This window comes from Globicephala melas, chromosome 7, assembly GCF_963455315.2.
Source record: "Globicephala melas chromosome 7, mGloMel1.2, whole genome shotgun sequence".
Classification (NCBI taxonomy): Eukaryota; Metazoa; Chordata; class Mammalia; order Artiodactyla; family Delphinidae; genus Globicephala; species Globicephala melas.
In genome coordinates, this window is record NC_083320.1 from 69,646,567 (window position 1) to 69,664,889 (window position 18,323).

At 34.4% G+C, this 18,323-nt stretch overlaps 1 protein-coding gene across 9 annotated transcripts in view; it reads right to left on the bottom strand.

The window, feature by feature from the left end:
• SLC4A10 (solute carrier family 4 member 10) overlaps positions 1-18,323 on the bottom strand; it is a 312,417-nt gene that overhangs the window by 213,681 nt on the left and 80,413 nt on the right. For 5 of the 9 annotated variants that reach the window (XM_030852628.2, XM_060302361.1, XM_060302358.1 and 2 more), the window contains exon 1: positions 10,988-11,294. The exons of 1 other annotated variant lie outside the window; for it this stretch is intronic. In XM_030852628.2, coding sequence (XP_030708488.2) covers positions 10,988-11,068 — 81 coding nt within the window. In that variant the 5' untranslated portion in view covers positions 11,069-11,294. Of the gene's footprint in view, positions 1-10,987; positions 11,295-18,323 lie in introns of those variants that run through there. 3 more of the 9 variants (XM_060302360.1, XM_030852617.2, XM_030852614.2) reach the window with 1 other exon arrangement.

Below are 18,323 nucleotides of genomic sequence, written 5' to 3' on the forward strand. Positions count from 1 at the left end.
ATGCAAGTATTTTCTCCCATTCAGTAGGTTGCCTCTTCATTTTGTTGATGGTTTCCTTTGCCATGAAGCAGCCTTTTAATTTGATGTAGTTCCACTTGTTTATGTTTGCTTTTGTTACCTTTGTTTTTGATATCAAATCCAAAAAAACATTGGCCTCTTTTTTTTTTTTTCTCGGTACGCGGGCCTCTCACCGTTGTGGCCTCTCCCGTTGCGGACGGAGCACAGGCTCCGGACGTTTCCCCTCTCCAGTCTACTGCTAGAGTAGAGGTGGGATATTTGTCTAGTTGACCGAAGTAAAGGAGAAAGATGATCCGGAAATGTGACTGAATTTTAATTCAATACTTTTTACTTTAGTAGCTTGATTCTCTCTTCGAGAGGTATCTGGTGCCTTTCAGGATGCTTCAGTATAAATTGTGTTGGTTCTCAGCTTTTGCCAATGCTAGTTTACAATTCTGTTTTCTCAGTTAGCCAAGTCACTTGACATTTTCCTTCTGCTTTTTTGCTCACAAAATTTTGTCACTGTTTTTTTTTCCTCTCCCATTTTCCCCACCCTAATTTAGTTTTGGTATAGAGAAAAGGTTAGAAATACCATTAATTGTCTCTTTAATAGGATTTTGGGAGAAAGGAAATGTAGCTGGGTGTATTCTACCTGGTAGTTATACCTAAAGTCTCCTGATTTTCCTTCATCTTTGCTAGATTTTCAGAAAATATCTACCAGGGTAATATTTTCTTCTTGCTATTATTCTACTGTTAATATTTATTCTGCTATTATTATAGTTCATTGTAACTATTACCACATTTTCTAATCTCCAGTTCCCAGCAAACAACCTTTGAATGAGCTTCAGAAACGTTTTTGCTGCTTTAAAACATAATTCAGTATTCTTAAATTTATATAACATAATCCATTCTTTGAGTTAATATTTACTAATAATTTAACATGTGCCAGAATCTGTACTAGCAGCGGGAATACCGAATTATAAGACACACTTGCCTTCTAGAATTTTACGTTCTATGGGAGAAGACATACAAGTAGGTGTTTTTTCAAATGCTATACATGGTAAATGTTATACCAGAAGTAGGCTTAGCATTCTAAGGGATATATAAATGACCACCTAATCCCAGTAACTGATGCTTAAACTGGGTCTTAAAGGAAAAACAGGATTATCAAGGTGAATAAGAAGAGCATTCCAGGCAAATGATGGCATAGCTTGTACAAAAGCATGATGATATCAACGACTTCAAAGAATATAGATTCCCACTCTTTATAATTTAACAGTTTATTTTCTTTAGACATCTCAAATGATTACAACATCCTGGTGAGGAAAGCATTAACACTATTACTTTTGCATTAACATACATTAAAAGCATTAACATACTTTTTTGTATGAGGAAACTGAGATACATTCAAGCTTTACAGTAAGCCAATAGCAGAGATAGAGCTAGAACTAAAATTCTAGTTTTCTGATTGCCAGCTAAATGGTCAATCATTGGATAATTTTAACTCTACATTCTGAAACTGTTAGTCCCTTAGCTGTCTGATTTTTCTCAATGTTGCATACAATTGCAATAATAATAATAAGTAATATTGTAAGCCTTACAACCTGCCAGGTACAGTGTAAGAATTTTACATACTGTTACTCATTAAAAATCTTCAAAACGGTTGAATATTCTGAGACTTAAAGAGGCTAAGAAACTTTCCCAGGAACCCTTAGCTACTAAGAGGCAGAGGCAGGGTTTGAAGGCAGGTCAATACTCTTTTTTATTTTTAATATTTATTTATTTATTTATATTTGGCTGCACTGGGTCTTCATTGCTGCACGGGGGCTTTCTCTAGTTGGGGCGAGCGGGGGCTGCTCTTCTTTGTGGTGCGTGGGCTTCTCATTGTCGTGGCTTCTCTTGTTGCCGAGCACGGGCTCTAGGTGCACGGGCTTCAGTAGTTGTGGCACACAAGCTCAGTAGTGGTGGCTTGCGGGCTCTAGAGCACGGGCTCAGTAGTTGTGGCTCACGGGCTTAGTTGCTCTGCGGCATGTGGGATCTTCCCGGACCAGGGATCGAACCCGTGTTCCCTGCACTGGCAAGCGATTCTTAATCACTGTGTCACCAGGGAGGTCCGGGCAGGTCAATACTCTTAATCAATATGCTACACTGCAACGATATTATATTAGTTAAGTATAAAATCTAAAATTCCTTAATTTAACTTTTAAACACTTCAAAGTCTGGTCCAATCCTGCTTATACACCTCAGCTACTATGAATTCCTAACGGTGTCCAAAGTGACCTAGGCCATATGTTTCCATGAACATTTCATACTCATTACCCATTTTGATATTCAACAAAAATTTATTAAGTAGTTACAGTGTGCCAGGAACAATATTAGTGCTGGCTTGAAAAAAGTAAAAGACACTAACTTTGCCTTTAAGCAGTTCACAGTCAAGATAGGAAAATCAATGACTTCAGTACAGCATGTATTGTGCTTCATTTCGGGTAAATACTAGGATCCAGAAGAAGATATAGAAAAAACACCTAATTCACTCTGAAGAGATGAGGGGATGTTTCAAAAGGAGGTAATGCTTAATCTAAATAAATCTTGAGATATAAGAGAGAGTCAGCCAGGCAAAAACAAGAGAAATGAGGGACCAAAGGCATTATAGGCAAAGAGAACAGCATTTTAAAAGATTTGAGAGAGGCTGTCTCTCTCTAACTAGTAGAATTTAGACTAAGTTTAACTAAAAATGGCTAAGTTTAAATGTCACTTCCTCATTCCTCAAAAAATTAAAAATAGAGCTACCATATGATCTAGCAGTACCGCTTCTGGGTAAGTATTTGAAGGAAATAAAATAACTATCTCAAAGAGATGTCTGCACTCCCATGTTCATTGCCATATTATTGACGATATCCAAAATATGGAAACAACCTAAGTGTACTTCAATAGACGAATGAATAAAATAAATGTAGTGGAATATTATTTAGCCATGAGAAAGAAGGAAATCCTGCCATTTGCAACAACATGGATGGACCTTGAGGACATTATGCTAAGTGAAATAAGTCACACAGGGAAAGATAAATATTGTATGTTCTCAATTATCTGAACTCTGAAAATTATCATGAAGGTAATGGGGAGCCTTAGCATGAGTTTAAGTAGGCAAATGCCTGTTCTTGATTTCCATTTTAGAAAGAATACTCTGGTAGCTGAGGAGTGAATAGGTTGCTTTGGAGATGAGCAATGGGAAGAAAAAAGAAATATCAATTAAGAAATGACTACAGTAGTCCAGGTGAGAAATGAACGTGAACTTACATTGAGATCAAGACAATGGGGAATGGAAAGAAAAGGTAAATTGTGGACTACTTGGAAGAAAGAGTCTGCATAACTTAGTGAGTAATTGGACCTATGGTTGGATTAAAAAGTTGAAAATTATTACTAGGCCATCATGCTAGGAAAGACAAAGAGGTTTTGAAGATAAAATAATGTTTTGCTTGGGGCATACCAAGTTTGAGATATTGATGAGACAAATGAGCAGAGATGCAGCCTGGAACACTAGATAGAGGTTAAGATGTAGATTTGCAATTCACCACCATGTAAAGCAGCATTTCTCAATTTTGGCAGCCCATCAGATTCACTTGGAAAGCTTTTTGTAAATATAGAAGCCTGGGCTAAAAATCCATAGGCTTTTTTTAGTACTTCTGAAATAAGCCTGGGGTATCAATGTTTTTAAAAATTTGATTCTGATGCATAATTACAATTAAGAATCACTGATGGGTAATTTAAGTCATGAGCATAGATTAGATTTATGGTTTTCAAACAGCACATTGCACCAATTAGGGGAGATTTAGAAGCAATTATCAGAAAGATTGTGACAATAATAACAACAACTATTATTTATTACCTATGGTAGAAACTGTGCTAAAGACTTTATACATGTTATTTGTAGTGGAAGAGAAATCAAAAAGAATGTGTCAGATGAAAGTCAACACGCCTCTTACATGAAGTCTTCCACAGCACGTTCAGTTTATCTTGATGTCTCTCATCTCAATCTGGTATTTAGAATATACTAACTTATACAAGGCTATCTAGTATCTAATTTGAATGTATATAACCTTAAGCAGTATAACACAGTGGTTAAGAGCAAAGAGCTGTACAGCTAGACCTCCTGGTTTAAACCCCATATCATCCTATCCTTTGCTGGCAATTTTGATCTTAGGCAAGTTGTTTAGTTTCTTTTTAGCATACTGTATATGATTAAAGTATAATGTGTGTGTATGTATACATACATATGTACTACATATGTATGTGTTTGTGTATGTATTTTATATTTATATACATATACAGGTGATACTTTACATATACTATAACATAAATTCCTTGAAGGGGTGGATTTGTTTTATATCTTGTTTATCTTTTGTAGCTTTCTCCTCAAATTTACCTAGTCCAGTGGGGAGTAATTATAATAACTAATATTTGTTAAGATAGTCACTGTTTGAAGCAATTTACTTACATTAATTCATTAATTCAATTGATTTTCATTACAAGCCTAGAGACTAGCATATTAGTACCCTCATTTTACAGATGACTATATTGAGAAAGAGAGGTGAGGTAATATTACTGAAATAAATACTGTCTGTAAGTGGAGGATATGGGGTCTAAGGAAGCAAATCCAGCTCTATTAACTTGAGCTCTTAACTACTGTGCTCTACTGCCTCCCTCCATACTACACAATAGACTCAGTAAATTATTATGAGTTTGAATAAAATTTGAAAGAAAGGAATGGCTAGAAATAGATGGTATCCATTTATATGCAGCACATTTCGCAATGTACTTCATTGAAACTAGGTTCTGTTGCCTTTTATAAAGAGAAGTTTGATAAAAGAATATTCAATTACCTTTTTAACTTACTTATATTCCTGTATTATCATTTTTAAAAAAGGATTGGGATAAGGAAAGGATCATTTCAGTAAATGTCTTTTATCTGTTTTCTAAGGTAAAAAGTGTTTAAAAGTTTTAAAGCAACCCAAAGCCCAATGTTCTCCAAAGTTTCTCCCAGAAATGGATCTATGATTTTAAAGTAAGTGTTGAAAACTTATTGGGCCCCTACCATATGTATGGTTATTTCCCAGGCAATGTGAAGTCACAGGATTAATAAAAACAACTTCACAAGAACTTCTAGAAAAATGGGTTTTTCAAATAATGCAGACTTCTACAGAAAGAAACAGTACTCTCAATTATATGGATCTGCTATTGCTCTAAATAAAGGGCCAGAAGAGCAATTCTGTCTGGTTTCAGTTTTACTCACACTTGTGGAATTCCATTAGTTTATTTCTGACATACTTTATATGGATGATGTACTAAATTAGAGGATTCAATTCCAATTTTTTCACAATTTCCATGCACAAATATCATCCTCCTGATAACAAAAGTCACATCCCAGATGTCACACCTAAAGGAAATCTGCTCTTGGATGTTACCGAGCTTTTTTACTAACCTCACACAATGCTGACTAAATTCTGGTGTGTGGAGTAGAAGATTTAAAGGTGATATTAAAGGTATTAGCAATGACAGTTTACTTTATCATTGCTATATTAACAAAGAGCAAAGCTTAAATAGCCCTTTAACTTCCATGGTTATAAATAGCAATTTCTCCTTCCAATTTTTCCTAAGACAAAGTCCTTATTATCCAAATATTCACCATAGTGACATGCATATTCATTGTATTAAAATGATCCCTCTGGATTGTCCTTGGTCTAGGAAATGTCAAAAATAAAGCCAAAGCTAAATCTGATTACCTACCAATAAAATAGAGTTTACATCAGGGACAAGCAGGAGGTCTCTTAGGATCTGAAATGTAGGACTTTTGAGTGGTTGTGGATAGACTGAGAAATGCTCTCACGTGCAACTTTTATAGAGAATTTTATTAAAATCCTTCATTTTGCTTCTACCCCCTACCTTGTCTACTAACTACTAAATCTACTCAGGAATTTAATTTTCATTTTCAAAGTCTCAAGAGAGTTAGAGCTCTGAAAATGACTGCAAAATATAGGTACTGTTCTTTTGTTTTTTATTTTATTTTCTCCCAAGAATAAGTAGTTCAGCACAGAAATGTTCTCAGTTTAGTAATCATAATCTAACACTCAAGATTCTGCATTATCTGGTCCCAACAAATCTTTCCTGTGATAGTTTGAATTACCCCAACAGGTTATAAGCCAAAATGAACTATTCTGTACTACTCAAACATATTATTTGCTTTCTGTCTCCCAACTTTTACTCATGTTGTTTCCTCTGCCCAAAATGACCTTTTCCCTATCTTGGCCACTCTTCAAGGTCTAACTCAGATGCTACCTTACCATACTTCCCCAACTCCCCATCTAGCTTCTCTTCTTCTCTCCCTGCTCAGCTTGAAATATTCTGCCCACTGAACTCAGAGCAGAATAATTTATGCTTCATTCATATCTCTTTTGAATCTCTGTGGCACTCACTGCTTTCCACATTCCGTTATAGTTACTTGTATTTAGTGCTTACAATTCTCTACCTATGAATTCCTGAAGGCAGGGACCCATTGGTCTTTATATCCTTGCCCAGTACTGTGCTTACTGGAACACTGTAGGGTTTTGTATGTTTGGGTTTTTGTTTGTTTTAACAAATTGCATTGTGCTGAGATTTGATTGACTGTGTGCCAATTTGGGGAAATAGCCGCACATTGAGAAAATTGCTCAAGAGAAGAGAACTAAAATGCAAAAACGTCACAAAATGTAACACTTAAGATTATTTAAGATTTAGATTTCATCCAAATATCAAATTACACACGTACTTAGGAGCTTGGCAATTTTTAAGCAAATTGATGTTTTTACATTAAATAACACCAGCACTTCAAAACAGTATACTCTATTAAATAGGAACTTGAATTGTCTTATTCATATATAGCATTGTATTTATAGCATATTTCATTTTAGTCTTTCATCTAGAATAAAAATTTTCATTAACAAATAAAATTACTAGGGACTTTCCCGGTGGCACAGTGGTTACGAATCCGCCTGCCAATGCAGGGGACACGGATTTGAGCCCTGGTCCAGGAAGATCCCACATGCCACGGAGCAACTAAGCCCGTGTGCCACAACTACTGAGCCTGCGCTCTAGAGCCCGTGCTCCGCAACAAGAGAAGCCACCGCAATGAGAAGCCCGCGCAGTGCAACGAAGAGTAGCCCCTGCTCACGGCAACTAGAAAAAGCCCGCGTGCAGCAATGAAGACCCAACACAGCCATAAATAAATAAATAAATAAATAATTTTTAAAATTACTAAAACAAGCTGAGTATAATTTTCAGTGAAGTTTCTGTCAAAGACATTTTTTATGATTTAAAAAATAACTCAGATCATTAAACCTAAGCTATATAACTTGTTTATTATTTTATTTAAACCTTGATTTTACTCCTTAATTTTAATCTCCAACTGTTACTAAAGAAGACCTGACATTGCCGTTAAGTTTTCCCAAAGACCCAGTAATTTTCCTCTAATGAAGTAGTTGGTAAAATATAGGGAAGCAAAGGATCTATACACATAGGATCTTAACAGAAGTTTAAATCAGGCTAGTAAGCAGGTGCAAAAAACTTTAAACAAAATTTTTCATCAAGTCACAATTCTTATAGTCAGTCAATGTTAGAATTTAGTCAGATGTAGCATGTTTTTCTTGTTTGCATTTTTATAACCATCTTTATTTCAGTGTACCACGTGTTTTTGACTGAATTTCTTACTTGATAAGAAGAGTGAAGAAGAGAGATCAAAATTAGATTCATGACGACCATTACCAATAGCCCATCCTACCTCTAAGAGTGTACATAATAATGTCTGCCAATAAATAATGGTGGCAGTAATGTGCTTACTCTTAGAGGTACTTTATATACATTAACTTGCTTGATCTTCACAACTCTTTGAGGTAGGCACCATTACTATCCCTATATCACATCTGAGGAAACTGACACCCAGAAAGGTTCAATAACTTGCCCATGATCATACAGCTGGTAAGCGGTGTAGCTAAGATTTGAACCTAGTGAACACGGAAGTCTGGATGCTTAACTACCATACTATACAAACCAGAAGAATTTGTAAATCAATTTTCTATTGCTCTAATCCAAGAAAACAGGCACTACTGAGCAGCATGCGCCAGTCTAGGAGTCTAGGGAAACAAGGTTTCTGCATCTGCTCTACCCACCTCCCTGCTACTTTCAGCCAGCACACTGATACGAAAGAGAAGAGAGTAGCGCTTGGATGTCTAACAGCCAGCTGGTTAAGGTCTACTTCCCTACTAGCTCCTCCCAGTCTTCTTCCTCAGAGCCTAAGGTGAATCCTATCCTCCCCAGTTTATTCAAAGTACTCCATAAATGACCAACCTAGCATTAAACACTCCAAGCTCGTTACTCCTTATTTCCAAAGTTTACTCCCTACTAAATCAAAACGCCCTTCCATAATACATAATGACCTACGCCTAGCCTGGAATTATACTAGATTGGTCACATCCCTGTTTTGAGCTGATTCTTGGGGTCCCTGCTTCTGCCTCCTGCCAATGGGTTAGATCTCCCTTCACTCTCAAATTGAAAACTATGGCTTATAAAACTTACAATGTTATTTTATTTATTCACAGTTTATAATGCCCTAATAAAAATAATTTAATGTGTTATAAAAGAAGTTAATGCAGTTATCAAAATTACAAAATGCTTGATTATACAGTTCGACCCAATCTTTTATTTCTCTAATATCAAGAGATTTACATGAGGAAAAAAAGAATTATACGTAACTCATCCTAAGATTCACCAATTTATAAATTAAATTAAAACTGACTGTAGCATACCACTTTTGAAAAGTCAATTCAAACTGTGAACATAGCTCATTATGTACATTTTCTCATAATCTTGAAAGCAGGAAACAACTCTTTCTTTTCTGTATTCTCCTCACACCAAATACAGTATTGTGCAAATGATCATATTTCACAATTACTCAAATTACTCAAATGGTTGTTTACAGACAGCTTACCTTCAGAAACCTTTACAATATATAATGAAACGCATGTATAAAATGGTACAGATAGAGGCAACCATTGCAAAAAGAAGATGACCAATTGTTACTGAGCAGATGTACAATCAATTTCACCATTCAAAAGGTCAAGATCACCTTGCTGTACAGGAAAAAGGTTGACATTACATTAAATGTCTGTGACACTTTAATCAATCTTAACTTTTTAATGTTATATATTTTGACATAGCAACAGGGAGAAATTTTTCTCCACTTTGTAAAAGAAATAACTCTAAGACAGTAATTTTTTTCACCTTACAGAATTATTGAGATATCCTCATTTAAGTGCCACTGAAGAAGGTAACTAAGAATTTTTATGGTTTGGTTCTCTTGAAAGGTCACAAATACAGTGAAAAATCTAGCAGAATGTTGTGAAACCAATACCTAGAGGAATCCCAAAGCAATGCCAAGAAACAGAATGTACTCATAGTGACTAATACATGCAAATACTGGAAATAAATTCTAACAGATTAAACAGGTTTTGTAGCAACTAAAAGGTATATTCAAATCATTCCAAAATTAATCAAGCTTAAGAATATGGCAGTCTTCCCTGCTAATAAGAATCTAAGCTGACTAAGTAGCCTGAATAACATATAAATTATAGCCAATATCAGTAGGTATAATTTTTAGTGTGCTTTTAATTAAAAAGGAGAAACTGACCCCTTAACTGAATCAAATCACTGTTTCAGACTTCCACTTCAGTCTTTTGATAAATATATTCATATTTAATACATCACTTTACCCTGATGAGCCATTAACTTCTAATCAAGCTATGGAATCACGAAGACAAAACTATCTTTCTGCTGAGAAATGCTGCAACATTTTCTCTCTTTTTGCTCGTTTAATATGGAATGCCTTGTCAAGAATCTGCCAAGTCCCCTAATACTGAGGCAGAAATATTATAACATAAAAAAATACAATAAATTTCCTTCAAAATCTGAATGTCAAACAGAGGCGCAGTTTCTTACCCAAGCATGTAATTCTGAGGACATGCTATAACAAACAAAACTAAACGTGATAGGGAAAAATGGTTTAAAATAAATAGCAGAGTTTCAGCATAAAATAGATATATAAATCCAAATTCTTTGCTGTGATGATTTTTTACTCTTTGTAGTTAACATGTTTAATGTAGTCAAGTCTTTTCATTGTGAAAATGAAAGTAAACAAATGTAGAATATCTCTGGGTCAAAAACATTAAACAGGCTTATATGTCACCAGATTTCTGTGTAAAAAAACAAACCAAAACAAAAAACAGATTTATCATCTACTTTAATCTATAAGCAATACCTTAGAAGATCTCTACATTAAGAGGATAAAGAGCATAATTATTTCAATAGATCTGAGAAATGATTAAAAGTAATGCCTTCTAAAACAGTTTAGATACTGAAATACAAATTTCAGGAAAACAGCTCAGATGCTGATAAACATGATTCTGCTCATCACACTTGGGTTGCTGTGTGGTTGCACAGTACAATGGTAGCAACATCTATTTCTATGCTTAAGTAATCCCAGATAAAAAATTTTAATATGTCACTATATACAAGCAGCTGGCTATGGTGTATCTTTATAAGTTTGAACAATTTATGCTATTTTCATCATTTGAAATAAAAGATGCAATTTGACTGTATTCAGGTTTAATCTGGAAAAATCTGTAGAGCCCAAAACCTTGCCCTTAATCACATACAAAGAATCTATTTCCTTACCTCCCACTTCCCCATAAAAAGCTACGGTAAACACAAACTTAAACACACACACATTTCTAAAATTCATAATGTTTAATTGGTGTCTAGTACTATAAATATTACTTGTTCAAATATCCTAAGGAAAATCTAATAATAAACAATTACATTGATTAATATGTTGTAAATGACTAAGAGCTAGAAAAAGCAATAACTCTACAATCTAATGGTATAATCATAATTCATGACGTCATACCTGATGACTTAGAGATTGAAAAGGCTCACAGGTTCCAGACTGCATAACCTTTCTATTTCCAGAGACCCCTAAAGATTGCATTTCCTGTCTTACAAAAGATAATCACAGCCATCTCTATGTCTCAGCATCTTCAAGGCTAGTGAAGAAAACATCAAACAGCAGATCTGCCCATCAGTATCTGTTTAAGTCATCATGAAGATATCAGATCTCATATGCTATTTATCATCTCCCCTTTGCAGTTACAAACACTGCGTATTAAGGGAGGATGACACAGTTGTATTTGCTGAAGCTGCTAATGCTGTCTGAAAACAGTAAGCTTACTGCTTAGAGCAATTCTGCATCATCCAAACAGAGAATGAACCACGTCTTTCAGATTTCCCACTTCTGATAATATAAAGATTTCACATGTCAAGGGAAGTTTGATTTTTTTTTGTCATTCCTTTAAAAATAAGCAACATTCTATTTAATTGTCTAATGTATCTGTTGCAAATGCCATGTTAAAATGTTAGTTCATAATTATTAGGCAGTTTTCTCCATATATAACTAAGCTTTAATGATTTAACAAGCAAAATTATACTCTGAAAAAGGACTCTTCCCTCCAAACCATGTGTATCGTCACTCATCCAACCCATCAAAATTGGAAGTCCCTAAAAATGATGAGTTTTTATTCTGGCAATCTTTGATAATTGTGTATAACAGTAGATAGATAAATAGGTAAATGCATATTCACTTTTTTAATTCTCATGAACTTCATTTATATTTCATATTCTTCAGAACAACATGCTTCAAATCAAAATAGCTTTTACACTATTATAAAAGGTATAATATCTCCTACAGAGTTTAATATGTAAAAGACAACATGCTATTATCAAATTCCAAAACTGCATGGTTAAATCTAAATCTAGGAATTAAACCTACATTATTGGCATTTTTATTGTGATTTTTCATTGCATCTTATTTGTGTTCATCAGGGTTCTTGTAATGCTTTCTTTTCCACAAAAGAGTAGAAGCAAGGAATTTAAAGATTAATAATCTGATAATAGAAAACCAATATCCTCTAAAATTATAAATGTAAATACTTTCTCTTTACCATGTGATAAAAGATTATGTTTTAGAAATAAAACAAAAAGTATAATATATTTAATTGAATGCAAAATTGGGACACCAAGTACAATATATTACCCTAAAACACTCTTCACATTATGTATAGCCTGAATTAATGGATATTTTCTTTATATACCTATGAATGCTTTATTTATATACCTGTGATATAAACTAAATGAAATTTAATGATAGCTAAAGTGCTATACAGAAAATGTTTCAGGTAGGTGTAGACTAATTACAAACCAGTATAAATTTCCACTCACAACATTTGATGAGCATATGAGCATAATTTGTATTATCATGGAGACTAGTCAAAATGGGTCTTAAAAATTGGGCTTCTTTAAGAGGCTGAGGGGTAGGGGCATAAGGGAGATGTTGGTCAAAAGTACAAACTTCCAGTTATAAGATGAGTAAGTTCTAGAGATCTAAACAGGATAGTGATTATAGTTAATAATATTGTATTATATACTTAAAAGTTACACGATGGTGGTAATTATTTTGCAATATATAAGTGTATCAAATTAACATGTTGTACACCTTAAACTTACACAATGTTATATGTCAATTATATCTCAATAAATCTAGGGAAAATTATTATACCTTAAATATATCCAATTTTTATTTGTAGAAAGAAATTAGTCTTCTTTAGTAGCCTGATCCACATTACGCTCTTAGAGAAATTATTGCCTCTAACTGCACATGTTCAAAGGGTTTGGTATTTTGGCTGTATGTATACAATGACAGACCTGAATGGAAAATCATATGTAGGCAAATATGATTTATATATGCAATATTTACTCTCTTTTTGTAAACAAAATAGGTACTCATTCTTTAAGAGCTATCTTAACATCTATCTCCCTTTCTATATTTATTTCTTCATGTAGAAAATATTAAACATCTTCTATGTGTCAGATACTGTGCTAGAAAATCTGTGACAACATAAGATATGCCATCACAAAAGCAGATAATTAAACAAGTATGTTTTGCTATGACAGAAAATTAAGAGGTGATATAAGAGTGATAGCAGGGCATCTGACCCTAATCTAGGGATCAGAAAAGATCTTCCTAAGGAAGTACTGTTAAAACTGAGAAGATCCTGAGGAGATCATATTCAACTAATGCTAAATACAGCATGGTTCGACCATAAAGTTTAAGTAGGACACAGGGAAGAGACAAGGCTAAAAGGGTAAGCCAAGGTCTAATCACAGGACTCTTCAGAAGCCATTTTAAGAGTATGGACTTAATCTTCAGGGGAATGGTAATCTATCAACACAATCATTCTTGTAGTTTAAGATTATTCTGGCTATGGTAGAGAATCAATGAAGTAAAATTAAACTGGAGAGAGACAAGTTATATAATTTGGGGTAGGAGATAATGATGGCCTGAACAAAAGTGGTGGCAGTAGGAATGAAGGGAAATGGATAGACACCAGATATACTTTTTAGTTAGAAGGAATGGGATTTGGGGACTAAATGTAAGAAATGAGGTAAAGAGAAATGTCAGGGTCAATGTTTATTCATAACCTCCTTAATTATTATAGATTTCATTTTGACGAATCAATATACTTTCATCACATGCTCCGTTGCATTGTCATTAATCCATTTCACGTGTATATGTTTAGTTTTTATAAAATAGCCAGAAAATTGTGAGAAGGAAGACCCATCTGACATTCATTCTTTGTCCTCTTATAATGTGCTTAACTTTGAGCAAAGTTATTATAAATGAATAAATGAGAAATAAACTAAAAATTGTACTTTTCTTTCATATATTGTGTCATAACATTGATATAAACTTTGTTTACATCAGTTACCGGACATTATTAATTAATATATACAATCTAGTTTTCTTCAGTGTTTTCTTGCCAACACATTTAATTGATCTTTGCAATAAGAATATGAAAATGAAAACCAGAATACAAAGAAGCTCTTAATCTCTCTACCATTTAGTTGATAAAATCAACTTAAACCAAAAAAAAATTCATTTATAATTCATTAATCAAGTAATGGATTAACATATGTTAAATATAACAATTAGGGCTTCCCTGGTGGTGCAGTGGTTGAGAGTCTGCCTGCCGATGCAGGGGACACAGGTTCGTGCCCCGGTCCGGGAAGATCCCACCTGCCTCAGAGTGGCTAGGCCTGTGAGCCATGGCCGCTGAGCCTGAGCGTCCGGAGCCTGTGCTCCATGACGGGAGAGGCCACAACAGTGAGAGGCCCGCGTACCGCAAAAAAAAAAAAAAAAAAATATATATATATATATATATATATAAAACAATTAATAGTAATTTAACCTGGGCTAACCAGTTAAAACTAATAGACACCTATTTTTTAGAAAACTATTGCTCTATGAAAATAAATATTTATTCATACAGTATGCTTACACATAGCAATGTTATTAAGGTACTCTCATAAGAGGAAGGCACAATGCCTCTACATTTTCCCTAACAAGTCTATCTAACAAAGGTCTGATTAAAAGCAATGAAGAACAACCAGAATACAGCAAAAGAACCCCTTGGTTTGAATGAGGAAATAACTAAAAGGGTCAAATAAATTTAAAAACTTTGTCTATTCAATTATTTGCTGAACATCAGACCATCCTGAATAATAAAGGATCAGCATCTTAAAAACAGTAAGAGCTTTATAATAATTATCACATATTTAGCTCTTACTTTTCATGTCTCAGGGACTATGCAATCCACTGTCCTCATTTTACAGATGAGGTAACTGAAATTTAGAGAAGTTAAATGATTTATCTAAGACCAGCTAGTAGCAGAGCCAAGGCCAGAATTCAAAATTCTTGTCTCCTAGTTTCAAGGTTTTCCCCAATATAAATCACTATGTCACTGAGTGAAGTAAGTCAGACAGAGAAAGACAATTATATGATATCACCTACAAGTGGAATCTAAAAAAAGGGTACTCACAGAGAACTCTACTCAGTGCTTTGTGGTGACCTAATTGGGAAAGAAACCTAAAAAAGAGTGGATATATGTATACATATAACTGATTCACTTTGCTGCACAGCAGAAACTAACACAACATTGTAAAGCAACTATACTCCAATAAAAAAAATAAATAAATGAATTTAAAAAGGGTACAAATGAACTTATCTACAAAACAGAAATAGAGTTACAGATGTAGAAAACAAACTTATGGTTACCAGGGGGTAAGGTGGGGGGTGGGGAAGAGATAAATTGGGATATTGGGATTGACATATACACACTACTATGTATAAAATATATATAACTAATAAGGACCTACTGTATAGCACAGGAAACTCTACTCAGTACCCTGTAATGGCCTATATGGCAAAGGAATCTACAAAAGGATGGATATATGTATCACTGATTCACTTTTCTGTACACCTGAAACTAACACAATATTGTAAATCAACTATACTCCAAAAAATTTTTTTAATGAAAAATTAATAAATCACTATGTCTTTTAATTGTCTTTGTAATAATATATTTTTTCTTCAGTAATTAAATAACTTTCATTTTAACAGTTTCATGTGTTTGTTAGATTGAAAAACATAGTAAATATTTCTGAAAAATATCCATAAGAATCAAAAGTTGTTTATTAAAGTTTTTATCATAAAGCATTCTTTTTTCATATTTATTTAAAGATAACTTATATCACATGGCCAGGCCCCATAGCCGGTCTGGAGACAAGCCTTGCCCGCAAGCCTTGCTGCAGAAGTAGCCACAGCACCTGCACAACAAAGAATTTCCAAACAAGAATTTCTACCAGCAAGGTTATCGTTCAGAATTGAAGGAGACACCAAGAATTTTCCCGATAACCAAAAGCTAAAGGAGTTCATCAGCACTAAATCAGCTCTATAAGAAATGGTAAAAAAAGACTTCTTTAAGCTGAAAAGAAATGGCATTACATTAATTAATAATAAGAGAACATATAAAAGTAAAAATCCCACTGGAAAAAGTAAATATATAATAAAGGTGGTGGATGAGTCAAGTATAAAGCAAGTATGAAGGTTAAAAGGCAAAAGTATTAAAATTAACTAAAATTACAATAATTAGTCAAAGGATGCATTAAAAAAAGATGTAAAATGTGTCATCAAGAGTATAAAATATTGGGCTTCCTGGTGGCACAGTGGTTGAGAGTCTGCCTGCTGATGCAGGGGACACAGGTTCATGCCCCGGTCCAGGAAGATCCTACGTGCCACAGAGCGGCTGGGCCCGTGAGCCATGGCCACTGAGCCTGCGCGTCTGGAGCCTGTGCTCTGCAATGGGAGAGGCCACAACAGTGAGAGGCCCATGTACTGCAAAAAAAAAAAAAAAAAAAAAAATGTATAAAATATTGAGTGGAGGAGTAAGTAAAAAGATAAAGCTTTGGAATGTGTTCAAATTTAAGTTACTACCAACTTAAAAGAGATCACTATTTACATAAGATGTTATATGTGAACCTCCCAGTAACCAAAGAAAAGCCTATAGTAAATACACAAAAGAAATTGTAAAAGGAATCTAAACATAGCACTAAAGAAAACGACCAAAACACAAGGGACAAGAAAAAGAGAAGTAGGAAACAGAGAGGAACTACAAAACAGCCAGAAAGCAAATAACAAAATGGCAATAAGTACATACCTATTAATAATTACTTTAAGTGTAAATAGATAAAATTCATCAATCAAACTTCACCACATAGAGTGGCTGAATAGATAAAAAAACAAAATTCACCTATATACTGCCTACAAGAGACTCACTTCAGAAGAAAGGACAGAGACTGAAAGTGAAGGAATGGAAAAAGATATTTCATGCAAATGGAAATGAAAAGAAAGCTGAAGTAGCTATCCTCATATCAGACAAAATACACTTTAAAACAGAAAAATAAAAGACAAGAAAAGCATTACATAATGATAAAGGGTCAATCCAGCAAGAAGATATAACACTTATAAGTATATATGCACCCAATGGAGGAGCACCAAGATATATAAAGCAAATATTAGCAGACTTTAAGGGAGAAATTTAAAGCAATACAATAATAATAGGGAATTCTAACATCTTACTTACATCAATAGATAGGTCATCTGGGTAGAAAATCAATAAGGAAATATTGGACTTAAATAACACATTAGACCAAACAGACTTAATAGACTTTCTATCCAAAAGCAGCACAAAACACATTCTTCTCAAGTGCACATGAATTATTCTCCAGGATAGATCACATATTAGGTCACAAAATAAGTCTCAATAAATTCAAGAAGACTGAAATCATATCAAGCATCTTCTCTGACCACAATGGTATGAAACTAGAAATCAATCATAAAGAAAAAAACGGGAAAACCCACAAAAACATGGAGATTAAATTACATAGAGATTAGATTACATCCCACTGAACAACCACTGGGTCATCAAAGAAATCAAAGGAGAAATCAAAAAATACCTACAGACAAATGAAAACAGAAATATGACATACCAAAATCTATGGGATGCAGCAAAAGTGGTTCTAAGAGGGAAGTTCATAGCAATATAGGCCTTCCTCAAAAAAACAAGAAAAATCCCCAATAAACAATCTAAGTACATCTAAGGGAAATAGAAAAACAACAAATGAAGCCCAAAATTAGTAGAAAGGAGGAAATAATAAAGATAAGAGGAGAGGTCTGCTTCTATTTTTGTTATATTCACTAGTTTGTTGTATATTTTAGTTTCCACATATAAGTGATATCACACAGTATTTGTCCTTCTCTGTCTGACTTGTTTCACTTAGCATAATGCCTTCCAAGTCTATCCATGGTGCTACAAATGGCAAAATTTCATTCTTTTTCATGGCTGAGCAGTATTCCATTGTGCATATATACATCTTCTTTATCCATTCATCTGCTGATGGACACTTACGTTGCTTCCATGGCTTGCCTATTATAAATAATGTGGAGATTGGGGAAGATGGCGGAAGAGTAAGATGCGGAGATCACCTTCCTCCCCACAGATACACCAGAAATACATCTACACGTGGAACAACTCCTACAGAACACCTACTGAATGCAGGCAGAAGACCTCAGACCTCCCAAAAGGCAAGAAAGTCCCCAGGTACCTGGGTTAGGGCAAAAGAATAAACAGAGACAAAAGAATAGGGCCAGGACCTGCACCAGTAGGAGGGAATTGTGAAGGAGGAAAGGTTTCCACACACTAGGAAGCCCCTTCGCAGACGGAGACTGTGGGTGGCAGAGGTGGAAAGCTTCGGAGCCGCGGAGGAGAGCACAGCAACAGGCATGCGGAGGG